Genomic DNA, 17,620 nt, shown 5'->3' on the forward strand with positions numbered 1-17,620 from the left:
CGACAATCGACAGTACATTATGAAGATGGATTCACCATTTGTGTACATAGGTGACAGAATATACAAATTATTCAAATTCGCTCCAAAAGGTAAAAATCCACTCTTAGTTTCTAAACCTGTGCATACTTTCAATAAAAGTCCCTCCCGCTTTGAATCAAATTAATTGGAGTTGCAAGTCCGGTCGGAGGCATCCCGAGCCCGAGTGGGAAAAACTTCCGTCGCCATGAGCGTGGACTATCGACCAATGCCAAACTCTAGGATTCTTACTCTTGACCAGGCCAAGTTTGTTTGCACTCCCTGGAGGTATCTCGACTTCTTTTCAGGGCACACCAAAGGAAAAAACCTCGTCATTCTTTAACTGCACCTGCCTGCGAAGGTAAACCTTGTCTTTGGCCTGAAAAAGAGACTATGGTCGCTGTTGCTTGGATGCGCGAATGACTAGCGTATGCAGAAATTGCCCTGTACATTATGCAGAGTGAAGTGGTTTTTGGTACCGACCGATGGGGTTTAACAGAACTCACAATGTAACATTAGGCTAGTGGGCCCCAAAAGAAGAAACATAAAAAGAAGTTTTAAAGACCTCAAAAGAATAAACAGAAAAAGAAGTTTTAAAGACCCCAAAAGAAGAAACAGAAAAAGAAGTTTTAAAGGCTCCAAAAGAAGAAACGGAAAAAGAAGTTGAAAAGTTAATAACGCAAGAAAAAGAAAAAGGAGATAGGAGAGGGCTCGGCTATATAGAAGCTGAGAGTTTCCTCGACCAAAAAGAAAAGAAAGAAAGAAGAAGAAGAAGAAGAAGAAGAAGAGAAAAGGAAAGAAAAGTTTGGCATGTGCACGCCTTGGATGCCTTGCCAAGCCAACTCGACTCCATAACCCGGTAAGAGATCAAGCCCCTTGTTTGTCCGATTGAAGTAATTTTTGGATTTAGGACTTAAATTCGAAATTTTTGGAAAACTGAGCGGCGAAGTCTAATTTTGGAGTCGTTGAGCCGCGTATTTTTGCAAGAATGGTAATTTAGGGTGTTGTGAAGCCGTGGGATTTTACGGATCGTGATTTGAGCTTATGGTTTGTCCGAAACAAAATTCCAAAGTTTCCCACGCGCAGTGAACATTACACGTCCAGCAGCTTTGGGCCCGTATTTTGTCATTTTTCGGCTTGATTTTGGGATGGCCAAGTCGGGATTCTTGTGATATGTTTCAAGGGCTCTCTATTGAATAAAAGTACATTCGGATCGGGGTTCGGAAGAAAAAGTTAAGGCTTGATCAAGTTTTTGCATTTAAACTTCATATTGCAAATGGCTTGAACAATCGCTTTTTGGTTATGCGATTTGTTAACGCGCATAAGTCCTTTTGTTAGAGTTAAGGCGTAACTTAGTCATTTTGTAGTCGAGATAGAATAGATTTTAACATTATTTTTTGGTTATTTGATAGGGCTTTGAGTTCGACGATACGAGTATTGTTCGTTGTTTGGTCATAGACGACAAGGTGAGTGGTACTATATCTTCTTTGGTTTTATAAAATCATGTCTTGAAATATATATATGTATATATATTGCATTGAGAAGAGCATTTTTATTGTATAAAAGCCAGATCGAGCAATTGCTACCCTTTGGTTGATTGTGAATATTTGAAAAGCACGTTATACAAGGTTTGTGGATAAACATATATGAAATTGCTTTGCGACTGATTTATTAAAAGGTTTATGATGATTTGAGAAACGGATATGAAATGGATGATGGGCTATGTTGCAAAATGTTATTTGTTTGGTTTAAGATATTGATTTCTGGATTGGATTTCTGGTATTTGAGAATGGTTATTTATGCTCAATATGACTGTGAACCCAGTGAGAGATTTTTGGGGTATGCATACCAAGATATCCTTCTGGGCCTAGCCACCGGCTTTGTAGGTGGAGACCTTGCCAAGGGGGGAATCTTGGTCGCCTTGTCACAAGGCGTTATGTCGTGACCATGGTTAGTTATTGAGCAAAAGATTGATCAATGGATAGACCATTGATATGTGTTTTTTTTATAGAGATTATTCAATGGATTCGACCATTGATACTTAACTTTTGATGGCGATTCAAATGAGTTTTCCATATTAGTATAAATTTTTGATGATAAGAAATAACTTTTATATGATTCGATATGTATTTTATATATTGAATTGGTGTTATGAAATTTGGTATTGCTTTGTATACATGCATATTGGTTGTTCAATCTGCTTAGAAGATATGTACTACTCACTGAGCTGTGGTTGCTCATCCCATTCCTCCTTTAATCTTTTCAGGTTCCTCAGCTAGCGGCGAATAGAGCGAGTGCGTAGTCGGTGGAAACTTTTTGGGAGTTCTATTTTGTTTTTGGTATGGTTTAAGGAAGTGGTGCAAATGATCCTTACTAGTGGTTGAATTGTCTAAGTTTTGAAGTATATATTTTCTCTTTTTGGTGGATTATAGAAACTCTGATATTGCAACCAATTTGAAGGTTTATCCGATATTTATATATATAAATTAATATCAGCTCTTTGGTTGTGTTTCAAGCTGCGTCCTTTGTAAAGAAGGACGGCCGTGTCATCCCCATTCTTTGTAACTTTTGGGGTGTGACACACAATAACAGTGGTCTAGCAAAGAAAGTGGCGGTTGTGTTGCCCATTGTCCGAGGCTCTTCTTTTCAACCACAATGACTAGCCAATCTGAACATCCTCATCCTTCTCGTCAAGTTCCAATCCGGGTCCCTGAGCCGTCTTGCTTATTTGCTCATGTCTATCCTCAGAGGCTCTATTTTCCAAATGGCCATGAACATTTTTCCGCATTCACTTTTCAGTAATCACTTCCGAATCAATCTCGACTGCAAGTTCCTTTACTACTTAGCTTGCTGGGACTTTCTACGATGGGTTATAGCCGGTGCTTCGACAACTTCAAAATTATCATATTTCACACATCCTATGCTAGCTTGGTGCCCATCCTTCCTCTACTCAGCAAGACATTGGGATGGCATGCTTCATTCCTAGCCGCTATTCCATTTGCAGCTTCTAACGGATCAATGCCCACTATCAGTTTCACCATTAATCTTCTTCACGTCCTTCGTTTAGTTACTCTCCGTTTTTCATTTATCTTCCTTCTTGTCAGATGCTCACTTGAGTTCAACTACAACGCATTTTTCACTACAATATCTAGAGCGTAACGAGACATGGCCTTTGATAAGTTGCAGCTTTTTAGGAGATTAAATGGCCTCAGATCTGCTTCTTTTTTTTGGGCAAAAGCATCGAACTGTGAACGCCTTTGCGAATGCCTTCTTTCTCATATCTTCCTGTTTTTGAAATGCCTTAGGATGTTCCGCAAATGGCTTAGGAAGTCTCACAGGAGATGCTCCGCAAAAGTGAGCGAGTCTCTTAGGTTGTTTAGGTGGCTTGATACGAACTCACAACCTCTAATTTGCTGTATTGATATCCTCGCGCTACACGTGGAAACTGTTGTTTCTACAGACAATGGACGGAAATAGCAAGGCTTGGAACGACGGGAACCGAGTCTCGATAAAATAAAATAAAAAAAAGGAAATGAAAAGAAACAGTTCATAGGATTTCAAATTCGAACATTCGAACCCACCAAAGCGAAGCAATGCTTCGGTCGTTATTCAGCGCACTGCGCTCCTGCCGACTACTAGCATTCAACCTTACGGAATCATCTCATCCGAAAGCAGCCCTAGCTGGTTCTGGAGGATCTGTGAGGAAGATGTCGAGGAGCTGATCAATGGTGGTGAGCTGCATTTCTGGGTACATTGTCGAAACCTCGAGATCATCATCATCTATCTCGTAGCTCATCAGATCTCCCTTGACGAATACGGAGTGAAGTATGGAGACGGGTATGTTTTCCGGAGGTGGCAGAGCTTAACAAAGGACATGAAAAACATGAAGCGTCGTCAGCAAACCTTTCTTGAATCGATTCAAGATGAGGCACAAGCACACAAATCTGACCAATGTCGTTTAAAGAAAATTTCGGGGTGGGCGTTGCGAATAATTTCGATAAATGCAAGGACCTTATCATAATTGAAGAAAAATAGAGGGGGTTTGGAAAAAATACAACAGTGATTTGAAGCTTACTTTGAGAGAGCTTGACCAGATCTTTCTCGGGCACATAGACTCTCTTGAAGCTCCGACCCGTTTTCTCCTCCCACAGGGAAATTAGTTGGTGCTGAGAGATTATGTTCGGTTTCGGGCGATAGGAGACGACCCGATTGCACGCCCTCGGATCGTTCGCCACCTTGATCGTGTACTTCCCTACGTCTTCCTCGTAATTCAGCACGGCTAACGCAAAATAATAGAATCGTCAATCATATTTAGAGATGGAAAAGACAGGATGATGGCAAGGTTAAGTCTCTAAACTTTTTTAAACGAACAAGAATAAATAAATATATGGTGTACGGGTCCCATTGCACGAAATATTGTTTCAGGGGCGACATTACTGACACCAAAAAGTTTAGGGACCTCCCTTACCACTCGACATAAATTTAGTGGTTTCGACCTTTTTTCTGGAAAATTCAAAGTAAAGCCCTTCCATTCAAAAATTGGATCAGCCCGAGGTTTACATCTATCTATTACCCAACATTTTGACTGAAGACTTTTTCATAACCAAATGACCTCAAAAATTCTTTACAAGACCCCGTGATTTTCTTGTATAATATGATTAACTCCATCTATCACGTCAACATCCCACAAAGGATAGAGCTAGGCAACAAATTGGAACCCAAATTCAATCATAGACGTCGATCATGTGGGATGCAGAGGTGGGATCCACATGATAAATTATTTAGATAGAAATGGATCGCGTGAATCCAGATCTAGACAACCAATTCGAGAGAGAGAGAGAGAGAGAGAGAGAGAGTACCTTTGGCTTCACCATCGCCGTAAACAACAATTTCATCGTGAGGGCTGTGGGGATGGAGGAGGACATTGATGAAGTATGCAGCCAAGCAGTTTGTAGCGACAAAGGTGAAGGGAATGCCTGCAGCCTCGGTGGCCCTCCTGATCTTCCTCTTCTTCTCCAAGACCTCTTCGAATGGAGGGAGTGGCATTATTTTATCCTCCTCACACCCGAAATCAGATGGCACAAACCTCTGATTAAAAAAAAAAATAGAAGGGAAAATTGTTAATAATAATGATAATAATAATCCAGTTTAAGAACAAAAGTAAAATATTAATGATTGATGTTGTCAGGATGTGGTAATCAGCAACCAAACGAGTAAAGTTATGTAATTAGACCTAGGATTTCAGTGATACCATTTGACTGATTCCAACGTATGATGGTTCACATGTAATATTCATGAGAATCAATAGAATTGAAAGGTTCGGCACACAATAAAGTCGATTCCCATATACTTATAGATGATGTTGATTTCTAAACTTCAAGGGTTCGACATGTGGGCAATCTCCTTATTAAAGAACAACTTGATGCGATGGCCTAGAAAAAAAATGATATGCTAAATGCACTAAGATTTCTTGTTGATTCAATTATTTTTTTCCCTAATTTTTACCTACCCTATTGTCAATATTTAGATGCTCATTTAAACAAAATTCTATACTTATTAGATCAAGGACACTTGAACAGTAAAAAGGGTTATGTTGGTTCTTTGAGGATTTTCTAAAATTTTGATTCTAAACTGAAATTTCTGACAAATTTCAACAAAGGAAAAAGTACATATCAAGATGAGATGAAAAGTATGATATGCTTTTGATTGACGTGGTTTTTTTAAGATAATGAGATACTTCCTTTTCTTCTCTCTTCAATTTGAGATCAAAAGAGTATAATATCATTCTTTTGCATGGCAAATTCGAATAGTGTCTAGAGGCATAACTTCTTGTAACAAGGGATATTACTTTATATATATATTAGTTCATAGCCAAAGAAACAATTTCTTTGACCTAACTCAAAAATAATATAATGAAGGCTCGACTAATTAGCAAGGGAAAACATGATTAAGGTAATAAGCAAATCAAAGTTCTTTAATCATTTTGCTATTTTTCCTCTTTATCTTATAGCTTCAACCATAACTTCATTGATCTCTATTTAATTGTATATATCATGCTTTTCACTTTTTCTCAATTTTAAGTTAATTTTATATCTCATCTTATCTAAGTTGAACCAATTATTTCAGGAAGTAACAATAATATTTTCTAAAAAACATTAAACAGATTTCTTACTCATTGGATGAATAATTTGATTTTTCGTACAATAATAATTGCAACTTCCCTTATATGCCTGATTAGACAGTGCTTTCCACGGATGACATTCTAGTTTTTTTTTGGAAGGTACTCTTTTGATATATAGTTTATTTAATATGGTACGAATGACAAATATTTGTCTATTACATGTCATCAAGATCAGACTTTGCACGGCTGAGAAAAATAATTGTCGGCATTAAAAGGCGGCAAGCCAAAGCTGACACATTGTCGTTCTGTGCCCTTGTTACTTTCGCAACTAATTTTGGACCATGGTTTTGAACGCAAGAAAAATAACCTGTTGGATCAACCCAATATAATAATAAAGTAAGAGATTAATATCATCAAATATCTATTACCGATATATTTGTTATAAATTTATCTTAAACTAATTTTTTAATCACAAAAAATTTTAAATTGGTAAACTTATAACAAATGTACACAAAATCAATTTTTTAACAATAAAAAATCTCAAACTAATATACATGTGATAAATTTAAAATAAATTAATTTTTTGACCACAAAAACTCAAATTAGTATATTTATGGCAAATTTATCCTCTGTTAATTTCCATCAAATTTTATTGTTAAATTTGCCGATATGGATGACACATGGTGAAGTGGCAAGTCCACATAGAAATTATAGGGTTAAATGTCACAAAAAATCACAAATTTGTCCTAGATATATCATTAAATTTATCACAAGAGTATCAATAAATTTGTTACAGGTGTATCGGTTTAAAATTTTTAGTGATATTTACAATATGGATTTTCATGTGGCACATATTACGTCACCATGTTTCATCTAGGTCAGCAAATTTAACAATTAAATTTGACAGAAACTAACGAAGGCCAAATTTGTCATAAGTATATCGGTTTGGAGTTTTTTGTGGTGATGTAGTTCTATCAACACACCTAGATTATCAAGCAGGCAAGGCGATCCTAGCACAGGAGTAAAAACTCTATTGCTCGGTGAGGTTACACAGGGCTATAATACAGTAATAAAGTAAGTAATGTGGAGTTTATAGTATAGTTATTTACACTTTAATTTCGAGACTCCAATGAGTTACTATAAGGATTTGAAGTTTTGAACTAGGTTCGACGGACGAGGGTGATAATCAAATTGCCAAGGACGTCTGACATGTGACACTAAGGGAGCAATTCTTAATGCGTGGAATCTTCTTGTTAATTCTAGGTAATTAAGCCTCTACTAGCTTTGTCCTGACCATTCAGTTTGATAGGCCTACTCTTTCGCATCACTGCAGAAGTGATTTTCAATGCATTGAACGTTATCATTAATTCCAGAAATTTTAGTCTCTGCTAGCTTTGCTTTGACCATTCAATCTGATACATCTACGTTTTTAAAAAAAAGAATAAGAATAGTAAAAAGTATAATTTTATTTTCTACATCTGCTTGAAGTAAGAGGGGGTGGTTCAAATAACTTAGACTATAATTTTTTTACTACATCTGGTTGAAGTAAGAGTGGGTGGCTCGAATAGCTTAGACCGAGACTGTTGGAGTTAAGAAATGAGAATTAAAGAGAGGTTTTCTTTTCGTACTTTTAGCACCAAACTCCTTAAGAGAATTGATTTATTATACGGTTGAACTAAGTGGATTCAACTTTAAGAAAGAATAGAGAAAGAACCTTTATGTCGAGAAAGAAAAAAAAGATGGAATGGCCAGTTTTCTATACTAGGGAAGATTATCAAAAAAGTCTAAAACATATTATAACCGTGTTAATTCAGTTTTTAACTCTCTCTCTCTCTTTTTGGCCAATTGAGTCATACACTTTTTGTATTTATGCCAATTTAGTTATAGCAATTTTGGGCAGTCAAGCACGCCAGTGTTAACATTGATAATTTTTAATAATTTTCCAAATTATTTATTTATTTATTTACTTTTTCTCTTTTTTTTTTTTTTTTTCCTTCTATTTATCTTCTTCCTCTAGCCAATTGCCAGAATTTGAAAACCGACCAAGCGAGGTTGGCCTCCCTTGGGTTTGCCCTCCCTAGCAGTTGGCAGGGTCAATAAAGTCACCCTCAGCTTTGGCTACTCACCAAGTTCCGACGATAGTTGGAGGAAGAAGATGAAGGGAAGAAAAAAATAAGAAACATAAAGGAAAAAATAAGTAAATAATATTAGAATATTATTAAAATGTTCAGGTTAACTGGTCGTGCCATGTAATACGGTCAATGTCCATGTTAGCACTACTAGCCAACATTTGTCGAATGGCCTGATTGACATAAATACAAAAATTTTAGGACTCAATCGGTTAAAAAAAAAAAGTTTCAAAACTAAATTGACACAATTGTAATAAGTTTAAGATTGTTTTGGTAATTTTCCCTTCTAAACTAGTGAGGGATAACTTACCTTGATGTTGCCAACAGCAACGATGGCATCAATGATCTTGAGTTGGTCAGGTACTTGAGGGTATGCAAGAGCAGAGATAACTATGTCCACTTGCTTCAGCGAGGCCACAATCTTCTCATACTCATCTAGCTCTCCCTATTTCATTGCCACAATCATTTTAGGGCGTGTTTGGTAACCATTTTGTTCCCAAGAATAATTTTTGGTCAAAAATGATTTTTTTTTATTTTGTTCCCGGGAATAATTTATAATTTTTTGAAGGCCCTTGATAATTGTCCAAAATTTCTATTCCTTAGATAAAAATTTGGTAGAATTCTTTTCTTTTTTTTTTCCTTTTCTCTTCTTCTTCTTCCTTTTTTGTGGTTGGTCGCCCACCATTGCCGTGGCCAGCGACCAGCTGAGCGAGGTCCGTGAGCTTGCATGGCCACTGCAAGCCTCGACCTCACCGGTGGCTAGACAAGCCTCACTAGGCCATTGATGAGACTCAACCTTGCCCAGATCTATGAGGTTGAGGCTTGTGATGGCTGGGTGAGCCTCCAATGAGCTCGCTAGACCTCGCCTTGGCCTGGCGAGGCTCGTGCTAGCTCACCAGACCTCGCCTAGCCATTCATTGGCAACCGTCGGCAACGGTAGTGGCTAGCAATGGCCAATGGAAGAAAAGAGAGAAGGAGATAATAAGGAAAAAAAAAAGAGAAAAAAGAAAAAATTTGTTCTTGGAAATAAGAAATTACTTTTTTTCTTCTTCTTAATTTTATTATAAACCTATTTTTGGGAATAAGAAAATTGGATTTTTGTTTTTGGAAATAAAAAATTACTAAATGGATTTATGTTCTTTTTTTGTCCGGGAACAAAAGAATAAAATTAGTTGTTCCTAAAAGTATTACCAAACATTACCTTATTAGCCAATTTCGCTTTGTCCCTGTTCCTCCAACTAATGTTCTGATTGATGAATTGTAAATAAATTGCAAGTGATGATGTTCGCAACACAAAACACAACACTCAAATATAAATAGAGGAAAACATAGCCTTTGTTAACGATCGGGTGTGCATCCGAATGAGCTCCTATCACATAAAAGAGAGAGAGGTATGCATACTTCGATGATGCGGATGCCGGTGGAGCGGAACTCACGCCAGAGGTCGAGGTTCGAAGGCCTGGTTTGGGGGCCGGGGGGGCGGGCGTAAATGCAAGTCGGGTGGCCAAAAGCGACGCTCGCCCTAGCGATGTGCTTGCCAATGTAACCGGTGCCACCGAAGATGAGGATCCTGCTCGGTTCCGCCTCTCTTGCCATTCGCCCTACTCTTGTCTTGTCCTCCTCTCTTTTCTTTTCCCGCCCATTTGAATTCCCTAGGTACTCCAATAATCCTATTTGTATGCCTTCGGAAAGGTAGGGCTGTCTCTCCCCGTCGGCTTCATGACAGCCTATATCTACCACAAACGATTTCAATGATTGCAAAATTACAAAAAGCACGGCGCAATTATTGACCGAAATCGATCGTCACTCGTTGGGGCTCAAATGTCGGAGTGGGGACTATTGGTTACCAAGTAAAGCAGAGAAATCAAGGCATCTGACTGACGGTGACACTGTTGGCAATATGCAGGCACGCCATGTTAATGGAAAACGAGCTTTAAACATGCACCGCGTGTCCCCTTCGTTGTGGACTGCTTTTTTTTTTTTTTTTTTTTTTTTTTTTTTTTTTTGGACTGTGTTCGATTTCGCCTGAAATGGACCTTGAGAGGTCCATGGCAGGACCACTTGCATGTGTTTTGTTTAAAACATGTGATTTTTACGCTTCATAAGGCATCTACCTGACAGTAATACTAGTGGAAATATGCATGGACGACATGTTCATGGAAAGCAAGCTTTAAACATGTACCATGTATCCCCATCGTCGTGGACAGTGTTCGCCTTCGCCTGAAATGGACCATGAAAGGTCCATGGCACGGCTATTTGCATGTGTTTCGTTGAAAAACTCGAGGAAAAATGGAGATGCTTGTTTCTACGGAAAAGGAAAGTCAATGTCATTCTCCATTAAAACACAAAATTTCGCGCTTCATATTTACTCTAATGCGTATTTCCATATTATTTCTTGAATCATATGGAAATTAGGGTGAAATTGAAAATGAGAGGCGATTAATTAAAGATTGGTAGAGAGAGATGTGAAAATTTGTGGGATTACAATCAATTATTTTAAAAACTTAAGTTGTTATATGAATGTACGGTTAATATTTAATTACTCTGATGTGTGACACTAAGGGAGCAATTCCCAATGCACGGAACCTTCTCGTTAATTCTAGGTAATTAGAGCCTCTACTAGCTTTGTCTCGACCATTTAGTTTGATAGGCCTACTCTCACGCGTGTCACTGGAGAAGCAATTTTTGTTACATCGAATTTTATCGTTAATTCCAGACATTTAAGTCTTTGCTAGCTTTGCTTTGACCATTCAGTCTAATATATCTACTCTTTTGTTTTTAATAAGAATAAGAATGGTAAAAAGTATGACCTTTTTTCTACATCTACTCGGAGTAAGAGAGGGTGGCTTGAATAGCTTAGATCGAGACTTTTAGAGTTAAGAAGCGAGAATTGAAGAGAGGGTTTTTTTTTTTTTTTTATTCCCATACTTTTAGTACCAAACTCCTTAAGAGAATTGATTATTATACACTTGAACTAGGTGGATTCGAATTTCAAAAGAAGAGAGAAAGAACCTCTCAGTCAAAAAAGAAAAAGAGATTGAATGGCCAATTTCCTAGACTAGGGAGGATTACCAAAAGAAAGTTCTAAACATATTATAATTGTGCCAATTTGATCTTTTATCCTTTTTTTTTTCTAACTAATTGAGTCATAAACCCTTTGCATTTAAGCCAATTGAGTGATATAGCAAAATTTGGGCAATCGGTGCTAACCTGGACACCGCCTAGCATTGATATGGATAATTTTTAATAATATTTCAAATTTTTATTTTTTACTTTTTCTCTTTTTTTTCTTCCATTTATATTCTTCCTCTAGCCAATTGCCAACACTTAGCAACCGACCAAGCAAGGTCAACCTCATCAAGAGTAAGCGAGGTTTGCCCTCACGGCAATCAGTAAGGCTAACCTCACAAGCCCTCACCTCGGCTAGTCGTCAAGTTTCGGCGACTAGCTAGAGGAAGAAGATGAAGGGAAGGGAAAAAAAAAACAAAGAAAGGGAAAGGGAAAATAAATAAGTAAATATTATTAAAATGTTATTAAAAATTTTCCAAATTAGTGTTGGTCATGTCAAATAGTATAGCCAACGTCCATGTCAGCACCACCGGCCAATATTTGTCGGATGGCCTAAATTGCACAAATAAAAAAAGTTTATGAACTCAATTGGCACTAAACTAGCACAACTGTAATAGATTTAAAACTATTTTCATAATTGTCTCTCCTAGACTGGCTAGAGATAACTTACCTTGATGTTGCCGGCGGCAATGATGGCATTGATGATCTTGAGCTGGTCGACTACTTGAGGGTATGCAAGAGCGGAGATAACTATGTCCACCTTCTTTAGTGCTGCCACAATCTTCTCGTGCTCCTCTAGCTCTCCCTATTTCATTGCCACAACAACGTCAATGGTCAGTTTTGCCTTATCCCTATTTCCAACTAGTCTTCTAATTGATGGATTGTAAATATATCGTAGGTGATGATATCCACAACATATAGCACAACAGTCGGAAATATAATTAAAGGAAAACATAGCCTTTGTTAACATTCAGGTGCGCATCCGAATGAGCTCCCATCACATGAGAGAGAGAGAGAGAAAGAGAGGCACACATACTTTGATGATGTGGACGCCAATGGAGCAGAACTCGCGCTAGAGGTTAAGGTTTGAAGGCTGGGTTGTTGGGCCGGCGGGCTGACCGTAAATGCAAGTCGGGTGGCCCAAAGAGACACTCGCCCTCACCATGTACTTGCCAATGGGCCCATTTGGTTCGGCTTTGGGGAAATGCCATTGGAAGAATGTAAATACCTTTGAGGTAAAGGGGTTTTCCGAAATGCTAGACTGTTTGGTAAATTATAACTGAAAAGTGCTTTAGGGAAATGCAAGATTGTTTGATAAACATATATATGAAAAGCCTTTTAATGTGACCAAATTAAGTTTTTTAATTTTAGTATTTTTAAAATTGTAAAAAGAAACAATGACTATATAACATTTTACATTTTCATGTTGAGAGTAATGTAAAATATATATATTCGTAATTTTATTTAAAAATTATACTAAAAGAATTTTATTATAGATTAGATGCAAAACTCAACTTTTGTCTTAGGGTTCTTTTAGGTTTGTTTTCAACTTTGAATATTTTTTTAATTATTGTAGTATTAATCATCTTCGTTAATTAATTATCATTCTAGTGTATTGATAAAAAGTTGGACTATTGATTGTCAAAGGATAAAAATGACAAAAAAAAGAAAAAGAAGATGAACCCAACATTTGCAAAGGGTTTTTATTATTTAAAAAAATTAAAATAAAATCCAATGAAACTCCGTCACCGATTAACGGCGGTTAGGGTGTGGGGAAGATGATCATTTTAAAAAAAAAAAAAGTCAACGGATGAATAGTAGAGATGGACTTGCATTTTTGAAATGATGAAAACCCAAAACAGGACTACTTGCTTTGCCAAAGATTTCAGTAGCGCCAAAGCATTTGGTCAATGATACCTCCAAATGCTAAATTAAACACATAAATTTTTTTTCAAAGGGCTTTTAAGGCTAAAAGCTCCTTGAAAATGTTGAACGAAACAGGGCTAATGTATACGGTGCCAACAAAGATGAGAATCCTGCTCGCTTTCGCCTCCCTCGCCATTTGCCCTTACTTGTCTTCTCCTCCTTTCTTTTCGGCTCTCGCCCATTCGAGTGTGCCTTGGTTTCACTCCCATTTGTACGCCAAGAAGAGAAAATATTAGGTATGTGAGACGTTCCAGCCAGCCTGGCAAACAAGAAGGCACTTAAAGGACGACACGTGTCCTCGTGTCAGGCGCCATTTTGAAAAAATTTCGAACTGACTGACTGAGGGTTTCTTCTTTCTTCCGAGTCCCTTTCTTCGCGCCTCGCGCGGGAGCACCTGGTCCGTCTCTCTCCCCGCTCTCCTCTCTCTCTCTCTCCTCTCTGTCTCTCTCCCCTCCGCCTCCGCTGGTTGCTTCCATCGCCCCCCACCCGAGCCGACGCCGACACCGACGCCGCCGACGCTCCTCCACCTCCCTCTCGCGACATCCGCTCTGCTCTCTCTCTCCCCCTCCGTGAAGTTGTGCCTCTCTTCCAGCGAAATGACGAGCTCGACGGCGCCGGCGATGGCGACGAAGCAGAAGACGGAGACGAAGAAGCAGAAGCGCTCGCGCTCGGGGTTCTGGATATGGCTCGTCGCGTCGGTCGCGTTCCGGCTCGCCCTCGTCTACCTCCTCAGGAACCTCCGCCTGTCCACCCGCCCCGAGGTCGCCACCCCTCTCACCAGCATTTGCCACCGTAACGCCGCTTGTCTTTGCTCCGTCGATCGATTCTCGATCCCCGATGCCCCGCCCCCTCCTTCCTAGAAATCTTGGAGGTTCATTTTCTGATACGATTTCTGGTTTTTCTTGTTTGTGCCACCTGCAGTTGGCAAAGGCTACTGGTTGAAGCAGTAGGTGATGTCTCCCTACGCAGGTTTGGCTCCGTTCGATCTCTGGTGTGTCGCTGTTTGATGCTTTGATCCCTTCCACAGGTTCCATGTATCACGGTTCTCCTTTGCTGTTGCTCGTTCTCGGACCTCTCGCTGTCAAAAGGTAACTACCGGAGTATAATCGCCAATGCATTTTGAAGGCTAGGTTGATTGTGAGCTTTGCTGGTTATCTGCTAGAACTGAACTAGATTTATCTGGCGTTATCAAAGCGGAGGCTGTGGCTTGTGCAAAAAGTTGTTTTCGATTCCAGAAATTGAATTTCTGGTAATTGGTATAAGCTGTCATAGTTGAAACTTGAATCCAATCATGTTTTTCTGTACATGTCTCAATTCTATCTCCTTTGCCTGTGCTTGTGCATATGCATCGTCTTTTGACCCATTATAAAAGGCCTCAGGTAGGGCAAGGTGCTACCTAAGTGCGTGAATCAGTTGGCCATTTGTGTAAGTCTTCATCTGGGCAGGGCATGGCCTTCAATTGGTTGTGCATTTGCATCTCTGTTTCCTGATGGCCTGCATCCTTTTCTCCTTCTTCTTTAGATTTGGTTGCTTTAGATTGTAGTGTAATGATAGCATGCTTATATTGGACTTTTTTCCACTTAGCTTTATGCTGATTGAGATTCACTTGGCCATGTATCTGGCCTTTTTGTCTGGTTGTGATTTATCCATTGATCACAATTTAAATCTGAGATAATTGCTCTGCATGGCATGCCGTTCTGCATACAGAGAACTTGGCAGTTGTAGTGCTTTAATGTAGTTTTATGCCGTTTACATATATGTTCCTTGGGTAATATCTTTGCCTATGCCATGCAGATTTTGCCACTATTTAGCAAGCATAAGGTTGTACATTTCAATAAGACAGATGCTCGTTTGGCAAACAATGGAATTTCACTAGATCTTTAGAGGCTCAGATGTTGAGTCAACTTTCAGGCTTTAAAATATACTCCTCAGATCGAGGCTCTGGGGAACAAATTAGTCCACCTCCTTCGAGATAAGGGGCCTTTCATGGCTTTGCATCTGAGATACGAGATGGATATGTTGGCTTTCTCTGGATGCACCCAAGGTTGTACAGCAGAAGAAGCTGAAGAGCTCAAGCGAATGAGGTTTGTCTTGACATGTGCTTGCTTTATTGTTTGCCATTGGAATAATTTTCATTTAACTTAATCAGCTGATGTTGTGCTACTTATGCCTCAAGGAAAAATCACGAGCCTTTTGAAACCTCAAGGTGCAAATTATAGGTTCTCGAACGAAGGTGTAAAATCTAGTTTAACTAGAGATGCACATTGCATTTAAGGGAAAGTCAATGAAGTTTTTGTACATTTCTCTGTACTTATCTGATATTTCGCTCTAGGAAGGGATATGTTTTTTAAGTCTTTAAGTTCATGTGACTTTACCCTGAGATGGAACTCTAATATATTCCATGGCCTATGCTACATTTTAGTCAAATCCTGTGGCTTTAGCTCTGAAGCTCTAGGTGTCGCACCTGGGCAAAAGTAAGCTTGATTGAATACGAGGAATGTGGCATTAGATGTATTTCATCCTTTTATTTCATCAATTTATCTGTTTTTCTCGTTTCTCATATGTAAAATGTGTGGCCACATGAATTGTGCTTTTCATTCAGGTATGCATTCCCCTGGTGGAGGGAGAAAGAGATTGTTTCTGAGGAAAGGAGATCACAAGGTCTGTGTCCTCTGACTCCGGAAGAGACATTTGACAAAGACACGCAGATTTACATCGCATCTGGAGAAATCTATGGCAGCGAACGGAGATTAGCCACATTGAGGGCTGCATTTCCACGGATCGAGAGTTGACATATTAACGTGCTGTTATATTTCTAATTCAGTGACCAACATCTTCTGATGCTAGCGGTGTTGAACTCTCTGAAGGTGAAAATCGTAATGGAGAATGTTAAAAAGTTCCATCTTCACCTTGAGGGCGTATGTAAAAATGATCCAAGAACGGTAGACAGTGTATATAAAAGGATGCTTTAGCGGCTGCTAATGCTTGGAGCGTGAATTAGAACATCCATTGATGCTTTGCAATTGGCACTGGGATGAGTCCATCTCCATGTAATTTGACACTTAGTTCTTCTATCTTTTTTCACAGATTTTACTTTTATGTCAGGTTAAAAATGGAGATGCTGCTGGATCCAAAGGAGTTGCAGCAGTTCCATAATCACTCGTCACAAATGGCGGCTCTAGATTTTATAAGATCAATAGCCAGCAATACTTTCATCCCCACATATGGTAAGCTGTCGACTTGATTGATGTTCTTCCATTATTTCCCTTGGAAGAACAAGACAAATAAATTAGGCCCATCCAATTTTCTTTCAAAAAGGCTGTGTGCAAACTGTGACCTTTTTCTGCAGATATCTTGGATTTAAGAGAACCGTTCTCTTAGATCGTAAAAAGCTTGTGGTGTTACTGGATTTGTATCAGAATGAAACACTTTCACAGAATGATTTTGAAGTTGCTGTACGTCTGGCACATGAGAAGATGGGACAGCCAAATCATCGTAGAGTTATTGTCGATAAGCCCAAGGAGGAGGATTACTTCTATGCAAATCCTCTGGAGTGCCTTTGCGAGCAACGTGACTGATGATTTGCTAGGCCTGGGCAAGAGGAACTCCAGCGAAGTCTCTAGTTGATTGATGGTGATGATCAACTATTGTCATCTGAACATGTTCTGTACAATATGTTCACGGGCTTGGGATTCAAGTTGATCTCTACAAAAGTTGCAGTGGGCGCGGCATAGCTGCATTAGTTTTCCTTACATTAAGATATGAAGACACTCTTTGAGTTTGTTGCGCGAGCTGCTCTGCTTTCATCATCGTGAATGGTTTTTTGTTTGACCATGATAAGCAAATGCCTGAGAGCCTAACAAGCAGCAGCCAGCAAAGAATTCTTGTCTTCCTTCTAGGGCAACTACAAAGATAAATTCATCATTTTTTCTTGTCCATAGTTAACGATCGTAATCTGTTGAGAAGTCCCTGAAAGTGAGTTTACATATTGCCCTTTTTGTGATAACACAGAATGAAAGCTTATTTGGTTCATGACTATAATTTTGGTTGGTTAAGGATCCATTAAGATGATGACTCGAGAGACATCTGCAAGTTCATTTCAATTTTATTTCTTAACGTCATTAGTGAGGTTTTGAGTAAGATAGTAAACGAAGTAAACTGTAACCAAACCTAAATTTATATGGGGGTCGCAGCATTCGGCGAAGCAATATTTCTTTGAGCTTCACTTTTTGACCGTTACATGGAAGTAAGAGAGCGCACCCTGCGATCACAAATTTGTAGGGACACAGTGATGCGACTTAATGTGCTCTTCAAAGAGATTTGGTCAATTTACGTACCGAACCACTGATCGTTTCTTCTG

General features: G+C 38.9%; 2 protein-coding genes across 2 annotated transcripts; one reads left to right on the forward strand and one right to left on the reverse strand.

The window, feature by feature from the left end:
* Nucleotides 1–3,544: 3,544 nt before the first annotated feature.
* On the reverse strand, nucleotides 3,545–9,933 carry LOC104423808 (eugenol synthase 1). Its single transcript, XM_010036253.3, has 5 exons — nucleotides 9,667–9,933; nucleotides 8,576–8,710; nucleotides 4,875–5,103; nucleotides 4,091–4,294; nucleotides 3,545–3,876 (listed from the first exon to the last, which is right to left on the reverse strand). Exons 1-5 carry the CDS (start codon nucleotides 9,859–9,861, stop codon nucleotides 3,677–3,679), a joined length of 963 nt encoding a protein of 320 aa, XP_010034555.2. The 5' UTR covers nucleotides 9,862–9,933; the 3' UTR covers nucleotides 3,545–3,676.
* A 3,407-nt stretch (nucleotides 9,934–13,340) lies between these two features.
* On the forward strand, nucleotides 13,341–17,331 carry LOC104422325. Its single transcript, XM_039302921.1, has 7 exons — nucleotides 13,341–13,446; nucleotides 13,605–14,052; nucleotides 14,182–14,229; nucleotides 14,288–14,348; nucleotides 15,055–15,344; nucleotides 15,863–16,487; nucleotides 16,610–17,331. Exons 1-5 carry the CDS (start codon nucleotides 13,341–13,343, stop codon nucleotides 15,142–15,144), a joined length of 753 nt encoding a protein of 250 aa, XP_039158855.1. The 3' UTR covers nucleotides 15,145–15,344; nucleotides 15,863–16,487; nucleotides 16,610–17,331.
* The last annotated feature ends 289 nt before the right edge of the window (nucleotides 17,332–17,620 follow it).

The sequence above is a fragment of the Eucalyptus grandis genome, chromosome 10, assembly GCF_016545825.1.
Source record: "Eucalyptus grandis isolate ANBG69807.140 chromosome 10, ASM1654582v1, whole genome shotgun sequence".
Taxonomy (NCBI): Eukaryota; Viridiplantae; Streptophyta; class Magnoliopsida; order Myrtales; family Myrtaceae; genus Eucalyptus; species Eucalyptus grandis.

Coding starts and splice junctions, on each gene's coding strand:
- LOC104423808 (XM_010036253.3), bottom strand. CDS start 9,861: ATGGCAAGAGAGGCGGAACCGAGCAGGATCCTCATCTTCGGTGGCACC. Junction 4,295..4,874: donor CGGCGATGGTGAAGCCAAAG/GTACTCTCTCTC, acceptor ATTTTGCGTTAG/CCGTGCTGAATTACGAGGAA. Junction 3,877..4,090: donor TCTGGTCAAGCTCTCTCAAA/GTAAGCTTCAAA, acceptor TCCTTTGTTAAG/CTCTGCCACCTCCGGAAAAC.
- LOC104422325 (XM_039302921.1), top strand. CDS start 13,341: ATGTATACGGTGCCAACAAAGATGAGAATCCTGCTCGCTTTCGCCTCC. Junction 13,447..13,604: donor TTCGGCTCTCGCCCATTCGA/GTGTGCCTTGGT, acceptor TGACTGACTGAG/GGTTTCTTCTTTCTTCCGAG. Junction 14,230..14,287: donor GGTGATGTCTCCCTACGCAG/GTTTGGCTCCGT, acceptor TCCCTTCCACAG/GTTCCATGTATCACGGTTCT.